Genomic DNA, 18,193 nt, shown 5'->3' with positions numbered 1-18,193 from the left:
CCTCTTCCAAAAATGTAGCTTAGAATATTGCAGGGCCTTATCCTTGCAATTACCCCAAATCAAGTTTGACTTGCACACATAAATATGTATAAATATACGTGTATCCTGCTCCAATGTGATTGCTATCAGTAATTTATTATATAGTATTTGTACATTGTAAAAACAAAACATTTGTGATGTGATATAATATAACATCAACAATGAAGATAAAGGACAAATAGGGACAAAAATAAGATAACGAAGACTAAAAAAAAAGAACCAAACAGGGACAAAAATAAAAAATAATTATGGTGCATTGTGTAAGTTAATGATCTTCAGTATAGGTTTGATGGACTACACTAGGGGTCCGGAGCCACATGTGGCTCTTTCATCCTTCTGCTGCAGCTCTTTGTCACCGGTTGGCTCCACAATTGATAGGGCTTTCAGTTAGGACAGGTAGAGGAAAAAGGACACCACACTAGGAGGAGACTCTATGGTGGGGGGAACCAGACTTCCGGTCAGCATAGGAAAAAGAATGTCGTGCTAGGAGGAGACTCTATGATGAGGGAATCTGACTTCCAGTCGGCTCTAGAATTGAACAGGGGTCTTCTGGTGAGGACCTTTGTGGCTCTTTGAGTGTTTAAGGTTGCCGGCCCCTGGATTAGACCTTAACAAAGGTGTGAAATAAATGCAAATAGAAATCTTACAATCTTTACTAAGCTATAGTTTGTGGAAGCCATGATATGAAACTGATATTAAACAGATGATGAACTTGTGGTATGTCAGAAATCTTTCCCTTGTTTAAAACCATTACAGCTGCTTGCCTACCACTCCAGGGGTGTCCAAACTTGGTCCCTTTAAGACTTTTGGACTTCAACTCCCAGAGTTCCTCAGCCAGCTTTGCTGGCTGAGGGACTCTGGGAGTTGAAGTCCAAAAGTCTTAAAGGGACCAAGTTTGGACACCCCTGTCTTATCCTATTATTAGAGTCACCTTTGGTGAGATGGGCAGCATTGTTGGATGGATGGATAACTGCAGTCAGTGATCACTGCCAAAACAAAACTTGATTATTGTGATCAACGTATAGTGCTTATTTTTTGGAACTTGTTTTTTGGTGGGGTTTTTTTGCACCTCAGTGGTTAGATGGCCTAGATCAGGGGCCCCAACCTCTGGCCGTGGCCTACTGGTGGGCCATGAGCTATTTACAAGCAGGCTGTGGAAACAGTGTGTGCCCATTCATCTCCACTTGTGTGAGCAGCGGGCGAGTGTGTGCACGCACCCTCCATTTGTGTGAGTGGCAGGCGTGTGGGCACACCACTCAGACAAATGGAGCTGTGCACATGTGTGCGCTTGCCAATTGCTTATGCACAACCATCCCCTCTCCCTCCCCACCAGTCTGCAAAGTCGGAAAGATTGGGGAACTCTGGCCTAGACACATTTATATTTTATTGTGTTCTACTGATCTAGATGAAATGTTAATATAGATTACTAGTCCATATATGATATGCCATACGCCAGTGGTGGGTTGCTATCGGTTTGCACTGGATCAGGTGAACCAGTGCGCAGAAGTGCGCACACAAGCGAACCAGTAGCAACAGGATTTGTAATCCGCCCCTGCCATTTGCTAAATAAATAAATAAATAAATGTTCCGCCCTTATTTGGGGTATTTCTTTTGTGGAGGATTAGGTTTATTATCATTGAAATGTTCACTAACTGTTGTTTCTTTTCATCTTCAAGTAAAAATAACTCTTTCAGACTTTTGTGTATTCAGGAGTTGGGGGATAATTTTGTAAGGCCACACTTGGAATATTGCATCCAGTTTTGGTCGCCACGATGTAAAAAAGATGTTGAGACTCTAGAAAGAGTGCAGAGAAGAGCAACAAAGATGATTAGGGGACTGGAGAATAAAACATATGAAGAACGGTTGCAGGAACTGGGCATGTCTAGTTTAACAAAAAGAAGGACTAGGGGAGACATGATAGCTGTCTTCCAATATCTCAGGGGCTGCCACAAAGAAGAGGGAGTCGGGCTGTTCTCCAAAGCACCTGAGGGTAGAACAAGAAGCAATGGGTGGAAACTGATCAAAGAAAGAAGCAACTTAGAACTAAGGAGAAATTTCCTGACAGTTAGAACAATTAATAAGTGGAACGACTTGCCTTCAGAAGTTGTGAATGCTCCAACACTGGAAATTTTTAAGAAAATGTTGGATAACCATCTGACTGAGATGGTGTAGGGTTTCCTGCCTGGGCAGGGGGTTGGACTAGAAGGCCTCCAAGGTCCCTTCCAACTCTGATGTTATGTTATGTTATGTTATGTTATATGTTAATTTTGCTTTAATTAAGTGTAGTTGTGTATGAAATGGCTTCCTGAACTCTGGTATTTCTGCATTCATTCATTCAGTTAACCTTTATATTTCATTCAATATGCTCCTTCCCCTGCTGTAATTATATACTTACGTACATCTCGGGTTGAGGAGTTTATTTTTACATTTCAGTTTCTGTTTTGCATTCTAGGGCTTGTATGTCGGAAAATAGCACTGGCAAAACTTCAGCAAGAAGAAAAACACGTTGCAGGGACAGACCAAGAGTAAGTTCAAAATTCCAGATCCCAGAAATAACTACTGTAAAAGGCAGGTTGGTTAAGCTCTTGATAAGTCTGTATATTTATTTAAAGGGGCAGTGGCAATTACTTTCTCCACTCTTTTGCATATTACAGATTATTGTCACTCAAGTATTATGTATGGATATCGAGGCTGATAAATTACTTCCTATGGCTATTCAGCACATATATGGCTAAAATGGAGTTTTGAGTTCCAACCAAGTGCTATACTTTTCTGCAGATAGCCCATCCTTGTGTTAGACCTCCTGTGGGTCCCAGCACCCATTTGTGCCCTCATACAGCTCTAGAATGGGGTGACATTTTGTAACTTTTGAAAAATTCCCCAGACCTTCCCTCTTGTATGCAAAAACGTGGCTAAAAGTCCCCATCTGTTGATTTTTCATCCAGATCCCTTTACAGACTCTTAAGTAGGACACAAACATGGCAAAATCTCAAAACCCCGAACAAGGTTTCCCATCTGTGATCTATATATAGTGGATTATATCAGAGATAGAAAAGCTGAAATGAACACCTCAGATATTTTGAGTATAGGTAGTCCTCGAGTTACAACCACAAGGGAGCTCAAAATTCCTGTTGCTAAGTGAGACATTTGTTAAGTGAGCTTTGCCCCCTTGTACAACATTTTTCTTGCCACATTTGTTAAGTGAATCACTGCAGTTGTTAAAGTTAGTCACATGATTGTAAATGAATTTATCTTGCCCGTTGACTTTGCTTTCCGAAGGCCTTAAAAGGGGATCACATGGCCCCGGGACATTGCAATCGTCATACATATGAGTCAGTTGCCAAGCCTCTGAATTTTGATCCACGTGATCATGGGAATGTCATAACAGTCGTAAGTGTGAAAAACGGTCAGAAGTCACTTTTTTTTTCAGTGCCCTTGTAACTCCAAACAGTCACTAAATGAACTGTTGTAAGTCGAGGATTACCTGTATTTGGGAGATAGAGCTAGAAACCGGAACCTCTAATCGTCAATGCAATTAAGTCACAATATATACTTTGTTCGTGGATAAGGCGAAAAGAGAAAGTCCCAAGCATGTTTCAACACTTTTGGCTTCTGCTCGCCCTTTCTTTCCAGGATTCAACCATCATATAAAGACTTACAAGCTGAGTTACACATGCTGCATGAGGAACGAGACCGACTCTCGGCGGAGCTTAAACATGGGGCTCAACTGATAGAGAAGAAGGTGGCTGAAGCAAGAGAGAGAGGTGATTTCACCACTATTGTATTTCAGACAGATGGTGCAGGCTGGCAAGATATTTGTTGTGACCCAGGCCCTAGTAGGTAGTAGGAAACTCAGTCAGTGTAAAAACAAACAAACTTTATTCGAACAGCGGAGAATTACTTCATGCTTAGCGTAGTTCAACTAAATTGAAGCAAATTCCTCCCAACACAAATTCCTCAGTCCTATAACCAACCTTGGTCCAATTAGGCAAACTGTCAAAGGCCTTTCTTGGCAAATGTTCAGAAGACACTGATACAAAATAAATGCAAGAAGATGAAGCTATCAATGTTTTCCAGCAAAGCCCAAACACCGTTGCTGGTCTTTTAAGCCTTATGGGAGGAGCCAATCATCTCTTGGCCTTACTCCCGAGTCGTTCTCTTTGCTTGAGCTGCTCTTGCCTTCTGGCCTTCTCATGTGTGCATTAGGAACAGGCTCCTCCTGTTCCTCTGCCTCACTACTGTCAGTCTCTGGAGGCTCTGGAGCCCGTGCATCGCTCCCAGATGGCCCTGGCCCCACCTCAGCCTCCGACACAGAGCCCTCATCCAGGCCTTCCCCAGCCTCCATGACTGGCCCACACTCTTCCTCAGCGCTGTCCGACTCCATTGCCAGCTTCGCAGGCTGCTGGTGGACCACAACAATATTCCACACAGCTCAACATTCTAGAAAATGGGCAAGTCAGAAAAAAAACCAAACAGTTTTAGTCTGTTCTCCGCCCAGAAATATAGGAAACCTTTCACATGGAAGAAAATTCATCTGTGTCCACAGCTAGAATCTGAAATAATGCGGCAGGGAGGCCTTGTTCATTCACTGATGCTTCCCTGTTTTTAAGGCTGAATTGAACAGCTTTTTCCCCAAGTTCTGGGGAAGGGATACAGCAGTATTGGTCTGCTGTCTCCGCTTCTCATTTTGACCCTTTCTTTTCAACTCTTTTTCTACCAAACAGTGGAGACTGATCTGAGCAAAACGAGGGAAACGTTGCAGAGCCTGGAGGAGACGCTAGAGGCAAAGATAGCAGTAGAGCGGGAACTGAGGCAACAGTTGGAGACAACAGAAAAGCAACTGGAAACAACCAACAGTGAGCTCCAGAGGACTGCCACAGCTGCAGATAGTTTGAGACAGGAGGTGGGACAATTAAGAGGAGAGTATGAGAGAGGTATGTTAAGTTCTTCAGAGGTGGGAAGAATTGACTTCTGGAGATAAATAAAATCTTGGGTTAGAAGGTTCTTTTTTTCCCCTATGATGGTGAGTAGAAACAATTAGAAATTCCTGTGTCTACAGGAATGCAATTGTAACACCAAAACGCAGAGAGCTACAGTTCTGTATTACGATTTGTCTTGTATCGCAGATATATTATCTGTAAACTGAATTTTCTGTGGTACAGGTAAGACACTTACTTATAGACTTACTCCTTCCTAAAATATTGGATCAGCCCCTTCTATCCTGAATGTGAAAAACAATGGTGTTTTTTTAGCTTAATGAGAAAGGCTGGGTTGAAGATACACCTGAGATACGAAGTTCTTTTTAAAAAAGGTTCCCATCTATTTGAAGTCCTCCTTAATGGACACTTAGGGGTTTCCCCCCCTGCTATTATTCCTTCTGAGATGGTTAGGTAATTTTTTTCAGGCTGACAGAACATGATCAGATTGGAGGACTTCCAAAGTTTTTTTCCCAGCTCTTTCATTTTATATTATTTATTCTGACTTCCCGGATGCAGCAATATTATCAAATACTATCATCAATGATATAACAGCAGAATGACTATTGATATTTTCATATAATGGGTGGCCCAACAGTTGAATACATATACTAGATGGGCCACTCATTGCTGGAATCCTTACAGGGTGCATACAAAATCCCCCAAATCTCCCTAGTTAAAATATAAAAATTATAAAATTGAGATTGAGGCTTATTACTATGAGTGATGGATAGGGGTGGGTATAATTAATGAATCTAATGAGCAATTATGCATAACAAAAAGGACTTTATTTTTATGGTAGTTGCATTTAAACATGGAGAGCTGGCAGTGGCAATGATCAGATGAGAAAGGAGCATTCCCCAATAGCAGAAATCACATGAAATCCAGGGTATTAAGTTTAGAAAAACGGGTTACGAGCAGTAGTGAGAGGCATTTAGTTAAGGTCAGTGCTATTTCTTCTCAGCCCTGCAGGAGAAGGTAACGGAAGTTGAAAGGCAACTGCGGAAGGATCTCTCTGAAATGGAAAAAGCACTTAATACAGCACGGAGAGAACACGCCAAAGTAGGTAAGAGTTGTCACACTGTTGTCTATGGAAGAAGGCTGAAGATGTTTTATCTGTGGCAAAAATATTTTAAAAAGCCTTTTGTGAATTAAGGGATAACAGAAGATTTTTACTACAAGGCTGAGCTACAGTTAAGGTTGCAAGATGGACTACTCAGGTCCATGCTGGAAAAAATTATTTATTTATTAAATTTATATGTTGCCCGTCTCACTATCAAGTGACTCTGGACAGCAGGTTGCAATTCCGGGGGCGTGGGAAACCCATTCTATCCAGAACTCTTACACTTAGCCTGGAATGACCTTTATCTGAACTTCCAAATAGCTGCTGCCATTCACAGTAGAGGGCCTGCATCAGTTGACTGACCTTAGGGCAGTCGGGTATATGGTGGTGTTGGAAGAAATATCCATCTGGGTTCAGTTCCAAGTGGGGACAAAGACACTGGAAACATGGAGACTGCTTGGAAAGATGGTTTAATGGTGGCCAGGATCACATGGCTTGAGATCCTGAACAGAAAAGGGCCGAGATCCTGTGTGCTCCCTGGTTTTATGCTTTTTCTGAGCTTTGAACTTTCTGGGGCACAGGAAGAGTATCCTGATTGGTTGTCAAACTCCCAGGTGGTCTAGGGGTCTTAGCTAATGAATCCCACACACACACTTCCTCCTTCCCTAACAGAAGGTCCTGTGCTCTGGCAAAACCCCCATGCTCTCCAGACTTTTGGTCTTTCTGCGGCTAGGATATGCACAGAGGAAGCAAGATCCAGCTATGATTGGGAGAAGGGCTCTGTCATTCACACACATGCAGGCATACACATATTTCCCATACTTTTCCATGCTTTAAAATTAAAATTTAGAGGTACTCACCTTCTTTCCAAGCAGCCTTTGAGCTCAACACTCAAAACCCCTTTAAAACCTAGTTCCAAATGGCCAAGGTCCAGGAAAACTTACCCACAGACTCAATGGGTCTGCTGCTAGCAAGGGAGGCTTACCTGGGCCAGGTCCATTGGTTAGGTTAGCTTGGAGTCCCATCTGGGTCGCCAATTGTTGGAAGAAATATCCATCTGGGTTCAGTTCCAAGTGGGGACAAAGACACTGGAAACATGGAGACTGCTTGGAAAGATGGTTTAATGGTGGCCAGGATCACATGGCTTGAGATCCTGAACAGAAAAGGGCCGAGATCCTGTGTGCTCCCTGGTTTTATGCTTTTTCTGAGCTTTGAACTTTCTGGGGCACAGGAAGAGTATCCTGATTGGTTGTCAAACTCCCAGGTGGTCTAGGGGTCTTAGCTAATGTTGTAGGTTGTCTCTCAAGATTGCTTGAGCCCTGCCATGTGGTAAGATTCTGTTGCTAGATGGGTAGGGGCTAATCCTATCTTTGTCATGTAGACAATGGACTGGCTCAGGCCTTAATGGCCCATTGACAAAGGTGGGGGGAGTTGCTTTGTCTTTAAAACATGTTTCTCCATTTCTCATCCAGGGAAATATATTCTGCCTTTTAAATATTTTCTAAAATATTTCATTCTTCTAGGAGGGGGGTGGGTGCTAAATTCCTACAGTGGCAAGAGGTTTGTGTTCCTCACTCTCAGCAACATGAATCCCTTTTTAAATGTGCTTACATCCTTAGTGGTTGCCCTTCGGCAAGCTGAGCGTCAGGCAGCCAGAGACAAAGCAAGGAGTGAGGAACTGGCAACAATTCAGGAGTCTGCAACACAACAGGAAATGGCCCGTCTAGAAGGACGGCTGAAAGAGCTTGAGAGGGACAAAAACGTGTTAATGGTATGTTCAAGCAGTAAGTGGGAATTGTTTACCCCATTGCTGGCTTTTCATTAAGATTGCTTCCTTCCTCTTACAGGCCACCTTGAGGCAAGAAGGGCTATTAGCCCAGTATCGAAAGAATCGGCTGTCAGCAGTCCCAGCTAAGTCAATTGGAAAGACAGGAACTAGTCCTCCATCTAAAGGTATAGATTTGTTGTCTGAGAATTCTATTTTTTTCCTTTAAAAAAATTGTTTTATCATAAAAAAGAAAACAAAACAGTAAAACAAACAAACAAAATGAAACAAAACAAAAGCATATATTCATGTTATCTATCTATCTATAGCAACTAATCACGGAGAGAAGCAACTTAGAACTAAGGAAAAATTTCCTGACAGTTAGAACAATCAATAAGTGGAACAACTTGCCTCCAGAAGTTGTGATTGCTCCAACACTGGAAATTTTTAAGAAAATGTTGGATAGCCATTTGTCTGAAATGGTGTAGGGTTTCCTGCCTGAGCAGGGGGTTGGACTAGAAGACCTCCAAGGTCCCTTCCAATTCTGTTATTATGTTATGTTATCTATCAGATAGATCTATCTACCTACCTACCTACCTACTTACCCATCTGCCCACCCACCCATCTATCTATCTATGAAAAAGTAGTCAACAGGTTAAACTAAACATTACACTAATCTTCAAATCCCTCTGTTAACCATCCGTTATTTTATTTAACTCATAGAAACTTCATCAACAGTTTCCTGTTTTTTATAAAGCTGTCTAATCTATTATCTCTAAACAAAGCAGTTAACTTTGCCATCTCTGCTAATTCAATTTCAAAATCCATTCTTCATTTTTTTCCTCTGCTATCTCCAGTTAACCTAAGTATCGCATGTTGCTTCCTGTAATCCTTTTCAATTTTTATTGTTAGCTTATTTGTAAAAGTTTGAGTGGTTTTTTTCTAAATTTTAGTGTTTCCTTTTTCTTCTGGTTTAAGGATGCTTGGTTCAGGATTTTGTTGATGACTTCCTGCCCCTAACACATCATCCTTTAAAGATTTTTCTTTTCACAGAATCCCTATTTGCTGTGTTGGATGACTTACAAACTTTGGGTGCTGCTATCTTGGAGGAGGAAAAGCCTGACAAAAATACAAACACCATTATGGACACTTAAAAATACAGTGGGAAAATATTGGAGAAGCAAGAATGAGAGAGATCCTTTTATTTTGTAATAAAAATGATGTAAATAAATTTATATTTTAAATGTTCGGTTTCTTTTATCAAGTTCAGATTGTCTCATAAAGACTGTCACAGATCTCCCACATGTTTGGATTTCCTGACAACTTAGAACTCAGTGGAACAACTTGCCTCCAGAAGTTGTGAATGCTCCAACACTGGAAGTTTTTAAGAAGAGATTGGACAACCATTTGTCTGAAGCCATGTAGGGTTTCCTGCCTAAGCAGAGGGTTGGACTAGAAGACCTCCAAGGACCCTTCCAACTCTGTTATTCTATTCTAACGTTTATAAATATGAACCAGTTGCCAAGCATATGAATTTTGATCACATGATCATGGGGATGTTGGAAAAATTGTAACTGAAAAATGGGTCATTAGGTCAAATGTCTATGGAGCTTCTCAGTCATCCAGTCATGGTTGCCCCAAAGGTGCTTTTTCAAGAGGCAATGGACTTTCAAGCTTTTTCTTTGAAGACCCTGAAGAAGCTTCTTGGATGAGAAGCGAAACGGCTTCAAAGAAAAACCAGAAAGTCCAGTTGCTTCTTGAAAAAAGCACCTTCGGGTCATAACTTAAGTCACTTTTTTCAGTGCCGTTGTAACGTTGAGCGGTCACTAAACGAAGTAAGTCGAGGATTCCTGTCACTTGGCAACTTTCTAGCTAGAAAGCGAAGCTCGGAAGGCGGGGCCAAAGCGGCCCATCCCGCCAATAGTTATCGCTCCTCCCTCTCCTCCCTCCCGCCACCCAATCGCCTTCCGCCGGCCGAACGCGCCAACGAGGCCGAACCCCACCCTAACGCTCCCACCAATCAGAACCTTTCCTCCGCCCCAGCCCTGCGTCGGGCCTCGCGCGCTTTATGCTCGCCGGCCCGCCCTCGAGGCTTCCCAGCCAACAGGGCAGCAAGGCTTTCTCTCGGAGCGGCCAATCGGCACCGGAAGCTGCGGCCGCTCCTCCTTCCCTTCGCTTCAGCCGAGCCAATCGGAAGGCAGCGCGCGCCGCTCGGAGCCCTGGGAGCGGCTTTGACAAGGGAGAAAGCCTCGGGCTAGAAGCGAAGCGCGGACGAGACTCCGGGAAGCGCCTTCCTTTAAGGCGATTCGAGGCGTCGCCAAGGAGACGGCGATTCAAGAACCCTCCCTTCTACGCCCCCTCTCCGCCCAAGATCGCTCGTTGCTACGGCGACGCCCGGGTTCTAGAACCGAACCGCGTTGCCTGAGCAGAGCGGGGCGTTGGATGTTCCAGAACGCTTGCAAGGAAGGGCGGTCGACTTTGCTGCCGGGCAAACCGGAGAGACAAGAAACCTGCAACTTTTTGTGGCTGGCCGGCCGGTATAAATCCGAATTAATTTCCAGGAGCCTCAAGCCTGCTGCAGAAAGCCGAGCCGGTCCCTCGAGCTCTGCATCCTCCCTTTCCCGAGGAGGATGCTCGAAGGAGCCCGGCGGGGCTTCTGATTTCCACGAACTCGGGACCTGCGGGGTCATTTTAGGAGGCTGGCGAATTATTTATTGTCCCTGCCGTGGAAACCTGGAACCCTCCTGCAAGAAGAAAAAAGGAAAGACGAAAAAAAAAAAAAAGACTTCATGCAAGAATTCCCATGGCGAGTTGCAGACACGGGTGTTTTTTTGCACCCGCCATGCGGGTCAGGAGTCCCTCTGACTCGAAATTGCTCTTGAGGAAATAATTGTCCTTAAAACGTCTGAAGCGGTGTCTTGCAACTGAAGCAGTGTCATGATGAGATGAAACGGGGTTGCATGACTAAAGAAGCCTTGTTGGTTGTTTGTTTTTCTTTGCAGTTAATCAATCGAGGTTAAAGCAAGGAAGCTGGGCTAATGGAAGGAACCCCTGGCTCCTCCCTCCCCTTTCAGGTAGAGATAAACCTGTCATTGCACAACAGCCTGTGATTTGGGGACATTCAGCCAATTTTTGTAACGATCTCAGTTTTTGCAATCGACCCTATTCTCTTAACATCCAGTGCTGCTGTTTTTCCCTTGGAAATTTTGCCAGCTTGTCACGGCAGAAAGTCAACTTGCTGGCTTGCAGGTGGAGTGACTGAACCCTGCCGGACCTGCTTTGTCACCTGACACCTGTCTTTGGATTGAAGGAGACCTAGCCATGCTTTCTGAAGCTCTGCCCTGCTTCCAGTTACTCCGGATGGGACCGGCCTCTTCTGGGGATTTGCCAAACCGAGATCTCTACACTTTCCGACCTGCCAAGCCCAGCTGCGTCTATCGTCTGGGTCGCCGAACCGAAGTTTGTGATGTCATTCTGTTGTCTGAACAGAACCCGGCCTTGATCTCCCGGGTCCATGCGGAGATACACGCAGAACGGGATGCTGACAGCATGGCGGGGGAGTGGCGAGTTGGCCTGGTGGACTGCAGCAGTTATGGTGAGTTCTTGTGAACACAAGTAGTCTTTGACTGACAACAGTTTATTTGGTGAAGCATTCAGAGTTCACTAAAGCAGGAGTCTCCAATCTTAGTAACTTTAAGGTTTGTGGACTTCAACTCCTAGATCTCTGGGACTTGAAATCCACAAGCCTTAAAGTTACTAAGGTTGAAGACCCTGGCACTAAAGGAACCGTTTAGTGTTCAAAGTTACAATGGCACTGAAAAAGTAACTTACAACCATTTTTCACACTTACGACCGTTGCAGCATCCCTATGGCCACGTGATCAAAATTCAGACGCCTGGCAACTGATTTGTATTTAGGACGGTTTTGCCGTGTCCCAGGATCATGTGATCACTTTTTGCAACCTTCTGACAAGCTAAATCAACTGTGAAGCCAGGTTCACTTAACAATTGTGTTTGCTAGCTTGACAAATGCAGTGATTCACTTGACATGGCACGAAAGGTCGTAAAATGCTGTTAAATTCATTTAACAAATGTCTCGCTTAGCAACATAAATTTTGGGCTCAGTTGTGGTCATAAGCAGAGGATTACCTATATTATGCTGCTAAATCCTGGCCTAATTGTTTATTTGCATCCCACTTTTATTACTTTTATAAATAGCTCAAGGTGGCCAACATGTATAATACTCTTTCTGCCTTCTATTTTCTCACAACAACAACCCTGTGAGGTGGGTTGGGCTGAGAGAGTGATTGGTCCAACTCAGGATCTCTTGGTTTCTAGGGGTTAACCACAACCCCAAAGAGTTCAGACATTTCTTCCTAAATGTATTGAATTTCTAGCACGGCTGGATTTTTGAAGGTTAAAAATAATTGCTTTTATTTATTCATTAATTTTGAGGACTTCAGAACAAAACCCACAGCTCAGAAGTTGAATAATTGCTTAGACTAATACAGGTAATATTTATATAAGGAGCGTCAACCTTATACCTTAAAAGTCAAGTTCATTTCTGAAGGAGAAACACACATTCCAAAAGACCTGATAGGAAACAAAGTACAGTGTAGGTAGTCCTCAACTTACAACCATAATTGAGCCCAAAATTTCTATTGCCATGTGAGGCAGTTGTAAAGTGTGCTTTGTCTCATTTTATGACCTTTCTTGCCATCGTTGTTAAGTGAATCGCGGCAGTTGCTCAGTTAGTAACACAGTTGTTAAGTGAATCTGACTTCCCCATTGGCTTGACTTGGCAGAAAGTCATAAAAAGTGATCACGTGACATTGGGACACTGCAACTGGTCATAAACCTGAGTCAGTTGCAAAGCATTTGAATTTTGATCCCATTAACCATGGAGATGCTGCAATGGCCGTGAGCGTGAGAAACGGTCATAAGTCACTTTTTTCAGTGCGGTTGTAACTTCGAACAATCACTAAATGAACTGTTGCAAGTCAAGGACCATCTGTAGCTCATACTTAGAAAACACGCTTCTTTTTTGAATATGAATGAATATTTTAATATTTTTCACTTCTCCACTTCTCTCTTGGTGTGTTGCAATACTCGAGAACCTGACTTGATCCTGCACACATGAAATATTTCCAAAAAAAAAAAAGTCTCATAAACTTGAGTATTAAATGGCTGCAAATACTTGTAAATAACAAAACACTTTTCTAAGTGTCCATCTTCCTTTTCTTTCTCATGATCGGCTTCTGCTAAACTGGATGGTTGTGACTGACGAATTCCACATATTAGTGTGTCTAACACTGGCCCAAACACACTGGGATAAGAAGACTGCTGGCTACAATACACTGGAAATTTTTAAGAAAATGTTGGATAACCATCTGACTGAGATGGTGTAGGGTTTCCTGCCTGGGCAGGGGGTTGGACTAGAAGGCCTCCAAGGTCCCTTCCAACTCTGTTGTTATATTATATTATATTACAATGTTGTGCAGGTGTGAGGGCCTCGTGTAGCCAGTTGCCCCTTCCTGTCATAAAGCAGTTACGTATCCTGTGTGAAGAACAATTTCCCTTCCATATGTCTTGCACATATCAGCCCGTTTGGAAAATGATGATGGTTTGGCTACAGATAGTCCTCGATTTGCAACTACGACTGAGCTCAAAATGTATCTTGCTTTGTGAGAAATGTGTTAATTAGTTTTGCCCCCATTTTACGACTTTTATTGCCACCGTTGCTAAGTGAATCACTGCAGTTGTTAAGTTAATAACACGGTTGTTAAGTGAATCTGGCTTCCCCATTGACTTTGCTTGTCAAAAGTTTGGAAAAAGTGTTCGTGGGACACTGGGAAAGTTTTTAAGTGAGTTTTGCCCCATTTTACAACTTTTCTTGCCACAGTAGTTAAACAAATCATTTTCATTTCATTTCATTTATTTGATTTTTATACCGCCCTTCTCCCGAAGGACTCAGGGCGGTGTACAGGCAAATAAAAACAGACAAGACAATAATCTATAAAATGCAAAATTAAAAAACTTATTATAATTTGCCTAAAATTTTAAAATATATAGAAATTAAAACCCCGTTTAAAATTAATAATAAAACTATACAATCCATAAAATTTAAGCCAGCCCCGCGCGAATAAAAAGATGCGTCTTCAGTTCGCGGCGAAAGGTCCGAAGGTCAGGTATTTGGCGTAAACCCGGGGGAAGTTCGTTCCAGAGTGTGGGAGCCCCCACAGAGAAGGCCCTTCCCCTGGGGGCCGCCAGCCGACATTGCTTGGCGGACGGCACCCTGAGAAGTCCCTCTCTGTGAGAGCGTACGGGTCGGTGGGAGGCATGTGGTAACAGCAGGCGGTCCCGTAAGTACCCAGGCCCTAAGCCATGGAGCGCTTCATTGCAGTTGTTAAATTACTCACATTAAATTGTTAAATTAGTCACGTTAAATGAATCCGTTTTCCCCATTGACTTTGCTTGTTAGAAGGTTGCAAAAGTGGATCACATGACCTCAGAACACTGCAACCGACATAAATGTGAGTCAGTTGCCAAGCATCTGAATGTAAATCACATGACCATGGGGATGTTGCAACGGTCGTAAGTATGAAAAATGGTCATAAATCACTTTTTTTCAGTGCCATTGTAACTTCAAAAAGTCACTAAGTGCAGTGTTGTAAGTCAAGGACCTATCAGTCCTTGACGGGTAAATCACGCTTAACAGATTAACAGAATTGGAAGAGACCTTGTAGGTCATCTAGTCCAAGCCCCCCATCCAAGCAGGAGACCCTTCAGGTAGGTAGGCAGATAGTTCTTGATTTAACATAATTGAGCTCAGAATTATGGTTGTTAAGTCATACCTGTCCTTAAGCCCATCATCACAGATTTGACCTGATTTTACTTTTCTTTTTGCAACAATTCTTAAGTAAATGCCGAAGTCGTTAAGTGAACCCATTTGTTTGCAGTGGGCGTTTTTTGCCAGAAATTGGAAATAAATGCTGGTTTCTGACAGAAAGCCATCATAAATCAGGGTCGTGTGACTGCGGGATGCTGCAAACGGCCATAAATGTGTCCAAAATGTGATCTTAGGGAAGGGAACTGCCCGTCAGAACTTCACATCTGGGTCATAAGTACATTTTTGGGGTCTGTTGTGACTTCAAACAATTGCTTAGCGGCTAGTCATACCTTGAGGACTAGACAACAAGTAATGTTTTTTCCTCCCTATATAATTATCCTTTCAGGTACATACATCAATGCTCTCCGCATGTCCCACGGCCAGAGGGTAGATCTGAACGATGGAGACCTTCTGACTTTCGGCCATCCCAGCCCGGTGCCCGAGGGTTGCGTGTTACCGCCGCCACATGGCAACTCCGAGTTTTATTTCCTCTTCCAGAAAGTCCGTGTTCGGCCGCAAGACTTTGCAGCTATCACCGAACCCAAAGCCCCCTGGGCTTCTTCCTCTGGCTTCCGGCCGGTGTTGCCTTCCGACAACCATCGCATCCATCCCCTATCCCGTCATTCGCCCACCTCCCTCTCATGCCGCCCCAAAGCCACCCTCATCCTTAGCTCCATTGGCAGCCTTAGCAAGCTGAAACCCCATCCCTTCACGTTCTCTTTGAGTCAGAGCCGATGCACGGATCCTCCCACCCAGCCGAAACCATCCCGCAATCGCCGTAAGTCGGCTCACACGGTGCTTCCTGAACTAGAGGATGAAATCGCACGTCTGGAAGAGGAACAGCCACCCCCGGATAAGGAGCAGCGCTTGGGAACTTACCGATGTTGCCAGAGTAGCAATTTGAGGCTCCAGCAAAGAGTGCAGGAACGGAGCAAAAGCATCCAGGAAGATGTAGAACCAAAGCTTCATATCACACCGAGTGGGTAAGTCCCTTTAAGGTCTATGTTATATGCAACATTACTTCTCTTAAAGAAGCATTGTTAAAGACGCTGAGCTTGTCAGCTGAAAAGCTGACAGGCCGGGTTTGAGACACTGTTCCTGCAAGGGCTGAGCGTCCATTCCTTGCTCCAGCTCCTGCCAACCTAGCAGTTCGAAATCATGCAAATAGGGGTAGATAAATAGGCACCACTTCAGTGGGAAAGTAACAGCATTCCGCGTACCTCATGCTGGCTGCATGACCACAGAAAATGTCTTTGGACAATGCTGGCTTCCTCGGCCAAGAAACAAAGATGAACACTGTGCCCCGGAGGCGGACACGCCTGGATAGGGAAGCCCTTATCTTGTTTACTTCTTTTAAGAAAATACTTCTGTCTGAGAGCCAGTTTGGTGTAGTGGTTAAGGTACCAGGCTAGAAGCCAGGAAACTGAGTACTAGTCCTGCCTTAGGCAAGAAAGCTAGCTGGATGTACCTTGGGCCAGTCACTCTCTCTGTCAGCCCAATCCATCGCCACGATGCCTGGCCTGGGAATAGAATGTGAAACTATTTTGAGAAGTGCCCAGCTTCAAAGCGTTTCCCGAAACATCAAATAGTGATGCTATTGGACACTGTTGAACTGATCAAGGGAGGAAGGCCAGGGAAAGGGGAAAATTGTAACCTTTTGTTACAGATCTAGCCTTACTTTCGCTGCAACCACTTGCCTTTAGTAAAAGAACCTATCACTTCAACCAGATGGGAGTCGAGGGTCTTTCTTTCCTAAGGATCTAAGTTGGGGCAGGTCTGACACTACTTCAGGAATGCGCTTGGGTGATTATGATGCATTACAAATGTCTTATCTCTGTTTGGTTCTTTCCAGGAAGCGTCGTGGTCGGCCTCGGAAGAATCCTCTGGGAAGCGCTGGCCAAGTTTTCTCCCAGACTCTTTCTTCCCTGGAGCCATGTGCGGCTCCCCGGTGCCGCCTTCCCCAGGATGAGATGGTGGAGTGGGTCCAGTGCGATGGCTGCGATGCCTGGTACCATGTAGCCTGTGTGGGCTGCAGCTATAGTGTTGTGAAAGAGGCAGATTTTCGGTGTGTTGCCTGCCGTTCATAATGCCAGATAATTCTCCTCAGAAAACGGGTCCCATCAGTGACCGAAAAGATTTTTTTAAAAAAATAAGATCCCTGATGGACGCATGCGGACTACTGAAAATTTGCACAGGGTAAGCCTTCCTTCATAGAGAAAGAAGCAGATATTCAGTAGGGTGAACTGTGGATACGTGCAACGGAAACCCCTTAGACCAGGGGTCTCTTAGCTTTGCTGGCTAAGGAACTCTGGAAGTTGAAGTCCACAAGTCTTAAAGTTGCCAAGATTGGAGAGCCCTGCCTTAGACGGAATGGGGTGAGCAACCTTTGACACGTAAAAGGAGACAGACTCCCAAGTTATCAGTCCCGTTTCTTTGGAAATCACTGCCTTGCTGAGAAAATGTCAAGCAAGCGTTTGTGGGAATGTATCATGCTGTAAATGGCTACCTGGTGACCCTCTGGAGAAGGTCAGTGAGAACCTGGAGATCAACGCAATAGACCTTTGGCGCAGAGTCCCCCCTCTTGGAATCTTTTCATTTTTGAACTTTTTTCAAAAATTTTCAAAAACGTTCTCATCTTTGAAAACGTTTTTGTTTTTGAAAGTCCTGCAGAAGATGTGCAGGGAAGAACAATCCGTATATGTCAGTTGGCTTGCACAACAAATTCATAAAACAGCCGAATATGGCCAAGGTTCGGATGGGGCGCCAACTTTCTGATCGCGCCAAATGGTCTGATCACCATCCGTGCCTTACAACAGGGAGAAGGCTGTTGTGTGAACAACCAGCTGCTTCCTGGAGGGGTCAACAAGGGTGGTCAAAACACAAAAGAAGCCACTTGGGGAAGGCAGATCCAAGAATTGCGTCTCCGGATTTGAGATTTGGGGCTCTTCAAATCTTCACTTAAGTTCATGTACGCCAGGGGAAGATTTTCCAAGAACAGGATTTGCTCCCTCTCTCTAGCCTTTGGGGTGGACGAGATGGCAGGTGAAAAAGCAAGCACGGAGTTAAAAGATGAAGAATTAAATGGGAAGAAAAAAACAGCAACACATAACCCACGAATTCTAAATTCCAGAGAAATGAATGGGGGCTTGTATTCGAATTGATGAGGCTGGTACCGTTCACCATCTGCTTTTGTCCGTATTTAAAGCGCGTACGTTTGCTTGACTGTTACACCAAAAGCAACCAGGAAGGAAAGATTTCCCATCCTCTTCACTTTTCACCCTCTGTTTTCGCCTCCCAGCACCGGGCAGTGAGACGAGTGGAGGGGGGGGGAAGAAGGGGAGGATTTTTTACTCTTTTTAGCAATCGCTTTTTTGACTTTTTTTAAAAAAAGCTTCTTGCACTTTATATGCAAATAAGGCAGGCACACAATTTGAGTGCTCCTTTTGATTTAACTTAGCTTCT

General features: G+C 44.0%; 2 protein-coding genes across 3 annotated transcripts in view; both read left to right on the top strand.

The window, feature by feature from the left end:
* The window catches only part of CCHCR1 (coiled-coil alpha-helical rod protein 1), a 31,985-nt gene extending 22,904 nt beyond the window's left edge, over positions 1-9,081 (top strand). For both annotated transcript variants that reach the window (XM_058171793.1, XM_058171792.1), the window contains 7 exons: positions 2,492-2,564; positions 3,673-3,803; positions 4,764-4,973; positions 5,980-6,081; positions 7,698-7,849; positions 7,926-8,031; positions 8,897-9,081. In XM_058171793.1, coding sequence (XP_058027776.1) covers positions 2,492-2,564; positions 3,673-3,803; positions 4,764-4,973; positions 5,980-6,081; positions 7,698-7,849; positions 7,926-8,031; positions 8,897-8,997 — 875 coding nt within the window. In that variant the 3' untranslated portion in view covers positions 8,998-9,081. The remainder of the gene's footprint in view (positions 1-2,491; positions 2,565-3,672; positions 3,804-4,763; positions 4,974-5,979; positions 6,082-7,697; positions 7,850-7,925; positions 8,032-8,896) is intronic.
* A 1,009-nt stretch (positions 9,082-10,090) lies between these two features.
* Positions 10,091-18,193, top strand: TCF19 (transcription factor 19). The gene is made up of 3 exons (XM_058169413.1): positions 10,091-11,438; positions 15,078-15,714; positions 16,584-18,193. Exons 1-3 carry the CDS (start codon positions 11,165-11,167, stop codon positions 16,816-16,818), a joined length of 1,146 nt encoding a protein of 381 aa, XP_058025396.1. The 5' UTR covers positions 10,091-11,164; the 3' UTR covers positions 16,819-18,193.

This window comes from Ahaetulla prasina, chromosome 2, assembly GCF_028640845.1.
Source record: "Ahaetulla prasina isolate Xishuangbanna chromosome 2, ASM2864084v1, whole genome shotgun sequence".
Classification (NCBI taxonomy): Eukaryota; Metazoa; Chordata; class Lepidosauria; order Squamata; family Colubridae; genus Ahaetulla; species Ahaetulla prasina.
The sequence above is the reverse complement of the archived record's forward strand: the minus strand, read 5'-3'. Positions and strand labels throughout refer to the sequence as shown.

Bases quoted from the DNA above. Each gene is read 5' to 3' on its own strand.
- TCF19 (XM_058169413.1), top strand. From the start codon at position 11,165: ATGCTTTCTGAAGCTCTGCCCTGCTTCCAGTTACTCCGGATGGGACCG. The intron at 11,439-15,077 runs GTGAGTTCTTGT...TTATCCTTTCAG, and splicing joins GGTGGACTGCAGCAGTTATG to GTACATACATCAATGCTCTC. The intron at 15,715-16,583 runs GTAAGTCCCTTT...GGTTCTTTCCAG, and splicing joins CTTCATATCACACCGAGTGG to GAAGCGTCGTGGTCGGCCTC.